Source organism: Colobus angolensis, unplaced genomic scaffold (assembly GCF_000951035.1).
Source record: "Colobus angolensis palliatus isolate OR3802 unplaced genomic scaffold, Cang.pa_1.0 Scaffold69, whole genome shotgun sequence".
Taxonomy (NCBI): Eukaryota; Metazoa; Chordata; class Mammalia; order Primates; family Cercopithecidae; genus Colobus; species Colobus angolensis.
Genome location: NW_012120598.1, coordinates 13,215,028 through 13,219,736, shown reverse-complemented (window position 1 = coordinate 13,219,736; position 4,709 = coordinate 13,215,028). Strand labels below are relative to the sequence as shown.

Below are 4,709 nucleotides of genomic sequence, written 5' to 3'. Positions count from 1 at the left end.
CTGCAACCTCCACCTCCCAGGTTCAAGCAGTTCTCCTGCCTCAGCCTCCCAAGTAGTTGGGATTACAGGCATATGCCACCATGCCCAGCCAATTTTGTATTTTTAGTAGAGATGGGGTTTCCCCCGTGTTGGTCAGGCTGGTCTCGAACTCCTGACTTCAGATGATCCACGTACCTTGGCCTCCCAAAGTGCTGGAATTACAGGTGTGAGCCAGCATGCCTGGCCGTAGGTTTTTAAAAGATATGTAAATTGACAGTGTTCCCTTTCTTTTTGAATTATTCTCATCAAAACTTATTGCTTAGAAATATTTTTAAGCATTCAATAGAAGGTTATAGAATGAAATCTAATAAAAATTTAAAGAAGCCTTGGCAGAAACTGTGTCATGGTTGATTAGCATATACCCTACTGAGACTGACTTAGTTCCCAGTGTGTTTGTGGTGAGCATGAATTAATGTAGCCTTGAATTTGTATGACATTACAGACCATATTAGTCCATTCTCACACTGCTATAAAGAAATACCCAAAACTGGGTGATTTTTAAAGAAAAGAGGTTTAATTGGCTCTGCAGGCTGTACAGAAAGCATGGCTGGGGAGGCCTCAGGAAACTTACAATCATGGCAGAAGGCGAAGGGGAGGCAGGCACGTCTTACGTGGCCAGAGCAGAGAAGGGGGAGGTGCTACACACTTTTAAACCACCAGGTCTCCCGAGAACTCACTGTCACGAGAACAGCAAGGGGGAATTCCATCCCCATGATCCAGTCACCTCCCACCGGGCCTCTCTTCCAACATCGGGGATTACAATTCAACATGAGATTTGGGCGGGGTCACAAATCCAAACTGTATCACTCACCTTTCAGAGAGTCTAGAGAAATTAGTTTTAAACATCTGCTTCCATATGAAAGCCCTCTACCAGTAGAAACTTATATAATGTCAGAAAGTTCACAGCGTTCTTTAAGGGAACTGTATCAAATAAGATGATACTACTTGTGTCATTCTACTTTTACAAAGGCACAAATTAAAAACTGGGCATCTCTGAGTTTGGACTCCATTCCTCGGGACCCAAACCCCATCCTGTATCCCTCGCATCAGTGTGCTGCTTCTGAATGGCTGCAGGGCACTGTGTGGTCTGGCAGCGTAATAACAAATGCTTAGTCCCATGTACATTTCTTTCTCAAGGTTTCACTAGAAGTTTGAGTATCACTACTCCTGAACAGATGATTGAAAAAGCCAAAGGGGAAACTGCCTATCTGCCATGCAAATTTACGCTTAGTCCCGAAGACCAGGGACCACTGGACATCGAGTGGCTTATATCACCAGCTGATAATCAGAAGGTGGATCAAGTGGTAAGTTTGATATGTCCTTGCTCACTTAGCAGCTGTTTGGGCAACTGTCTGTCTGTCCGTCACCTTGCCAGTCACATGGATGGGCTGCAGGGAGCTAGGAAGGACGCCCCTACTTCTCAGGCTTTGTGGTCTGGGTGAGGAAGGTAGTTGCTCTGGTGGAAATTGAGGACACATATGTAGTGGAGGGAAATGGATGATGAGTAAACCTAAGGTTACAGAAGAGGAAAAGGTCACTGGAGTTCTTAGAGACTCTTCAGGGAAGAAGAGGAACTTTTGAAAGTTCTGACAATCTGGATTTGAGGCAGGAAATAGCAGAGGTCTAGATGGAGCAGGTGTGATGTTGAGACAGGAGTGTGTGTCATGTTAGGAGATGGCACATAACTGTGTTTTGTTGTTAAACGTTAGACAGAATTGAAACTTAAGTTCTACCCAAGGATTCTGTCAGCAGTAGAAGGGTCATTAGGTATGGGGTAACAACTACATAGTGTGACAGTCTATTTTTCTTATTTTTTCCAGTTAAATATCCTGTCCAATGAATTTCTTAAAAAACAAGTCTTTTTAAATTACTTTTCTTTACTTTGACTTTAAAACTTCCCTGTGTAAAAATGAAGTCTTCAGAGCAAAAAACAATCTATAAAATATTTAGTCTTAAATTAAAAAAATATTAAAACATTGTTTTAGTATTTTTTTCTAATCAAAGTAATAAGAGTCTAATGTAGAAAGCTTGGAAAGCCAAAAATAGCACAGAGGAGGAACTTGTTGCCTGATAATCTCATCTCCAAATATATGTCATGTTTTACCTTTTCTCTTTTTTTTTTTTTTGTGACGGAGTCTCACTGTCTCCCAGGCTGGAGTGCAGTGGCGCGATCTCGGCTCACTGCAAGCTCCATCCCGGGTTCATGCCATTCTCCTGCTTCAGCCTCCCGAGTAGCTGGGACTACAGGCATCTGCCACCATGCCCGGCTAATTTTTTGTATTTTTAGTAGAGACGGGGTTTCACCGTGTTCGCCAGGATGGTCTCGATCTCCTGACCTCGTGATCCGCCCACCTCGGCCTCCCAAAGTGCTGGGATTACAGGCATGAGCCACCGCGCCCGGCCTATGTTTTACCTTTTCAATGGTTCCAGAATACTTTATTTAGAATGTTGCATATTGGCTTTGACACATTTAATTTTTTAAAAAGTTAATAAATTATATTAGATCAGGGAGACGAAAATAAGTCCAAATATTTAGGTAAACATAGTAATATATATATTTGGAAGAGAAATTTTGTTTTGCTCATTTGTTGATGTAATAGAAGGGGATATTTAAAAGTTACAAGTAACATTCTTCCATTTAATGGCTGAATCAGTGCAGTTAGGTAATTAATATTTTCGGCAAATACAGTCAGTTTTCCCTTGATGTTTATGTTAAGGAAATAATTAAGGTGCTTTCCCAAGTTGTGAGTGATTAGAGCCACCCCCTCCAAGGAGGTAACCTCTGCCCTGATTCTGTTACCGGAACTTCTTTCTGTTTCCCTGAGCAAAATAAATCCGGCCTGACTCATTGTATCTACTCAGCCTCCTTACCCTGTTCCCTGTCACTCTTACCTCCCCGTTCTCTCCCTTCTCTCTCTCTGGAGTTGCTGGCACCTAGAGTACAGGCTCCGTCTGAGGTCCTGCAGTTCCCCGTTCCTGTGACAGTGCAGTGCCTGTCCCCCTTTAGAGCCCAGGACTCTGATCCTGTGCTTAAGATAGGGGAAGCCTAGGATGCATATGGAGAGCACGGGTCTTCAGTGCTTCTGCTGAGTGAAGCTTGTGACAAGGTGCATGTAGAGACCAAGAAGCGCTGTGCCCTGAGCCATTCGTGTGTCTGTTAATGGGAAGAAGACTCCAAGTCTTCCATGCTGAGTGAGAGGCACAGCTTTGCCGTCTACAGGAGTTGTAAGAGAAATGTGAAACTGGGACTTGACTCTGAGTGACCATTTCTGGGTTAAAAACCTAGCTTCGAACCTAAAACACAGTCACATCAGACCAAAAGAAAGGTAGAAGGGTTAGGAAGAGATGGATGCAGAAGAGGATGCATACATAGAATTTAAGCTACATATGTTAACTGAGCCCCTATTTTAATATATTTCAGCTAGTAGACAGAATGGTTAAAAACTGGGAATTGGAGGACTGAGCTGGATAAATTTGCATTCTTATTCCTTGTGTGATCTCTGTGGTCAGCGGTTACTGTAAACTGCGTGCTTGAGCAGTGTTTTATATACTTGAATTGTATATATTTAAGCCTTAAAACAACATAGTAAGGTGAGAATTATTATGTATATGGCAAGCAGGAAACAGAGGCCCAGAGATTTTCATGCCCAGAGTCACATAGCTAGCAACAAATGCAGTTGGGATTTGAACCCAGGTCCCTCTGACTCTCACAGCTGCTCTGTTGCTGTTATCCTTTGCGCTGTCCTGTGCTGCCTGCCGTGTTTCATAAACCTGTTTCCTCATGTGTAAAGTAGGAACAGATATACCTAGCATCTCAGGATTATTATAAGAATATAACAAAATACTGTATGCACAAGCACTCCGTAAGCTTGTAAATGATATTGAAATGATAATCATGTACTGTACCAAGTTAAATGGGTCTGGTTTGCATCTTTGTTGTGCAAACGCTGATCAGTGAGAGCCACTGCTTTCCTCAGCCTAAATGTCAATGTGGACATTGCCGTCATCCTTGCAGGGTTGTGAAGGGGAATCAGTGAAGACATGTAAAATTGCGTGGTAAATTTCTCATTCCTTAACTAATGTTTATAACGTTGTTTTCTGGGAAGACACTAAGCTAGCTTATAAAATAACCAACAGTGGGAATGCATCTTATTTCTCAAGCCCCCCTTGAAAGACTACTAAGGTGTGTGTGGAGCTTAACGAGCTACTGGAAGTATAATAGATTGAACTCTACGACCTTTAGACTTAGATTCCACAGGCAAATTATGATAAGCCTTTTAATCAAAGGAAATTAATCAAAGGAAGATAGAGTAGCCAAATTTGTGGAGTAGTCAGTGTTGCTGTTGACAAGTGGGTATGTCAAGAAGACTGAGCAAATAAAGTAATGGCTTGTGTTTACAGAGTAAGTCAGCTGTGGACCCTTCAACTATTTCTTTTATTTACTTAGCAGACTGGTATTGAGCGCAACCTAGATGCAGGCAGTTCATATATAAATAAAAGATCTAGCCGGGCATGGTGGCTCTTGCCTGTAGTCCCAGCACTTTGGGAGGCCGAGGCAGGCGTATCACAATGTCAGGAGTTTGAGACCAACTAGGCCCATGTGGTGAAACCTCGTCTCTACTAAAAATACAAAAATTAGCAGGCGTGGTGGTGGGCACTTGTAGTCCCAG

At 42.5% G+C, this 4,709-nt stretch overlaps 1 protein-coding gene across 2 annotated transcripts in view; it reads left to right on the top strand.

Moving 5' to 3' along the window:
* Positions 1 to 4,709, top strand: part of CXADR (coxsackie virus and adenovirus receptor) — a 79,745-nt gene that overhangs the window by 32,402 nt on the left and 42,634 nt on the right. For both annotated transcript variants that reach the window (XM_011926532.1, XM_011926531.1), the window contains exon 2: positions 1,177 to 1,343. In XM_011926532.1, the coding sequence (XP_011781922.1) occupies positions 1,177 to 1,343 (167 nt within the window). The remainder of the gene's footprint in view (positions 1 to 1,176; positions 1,344 to 4,709) is intronic.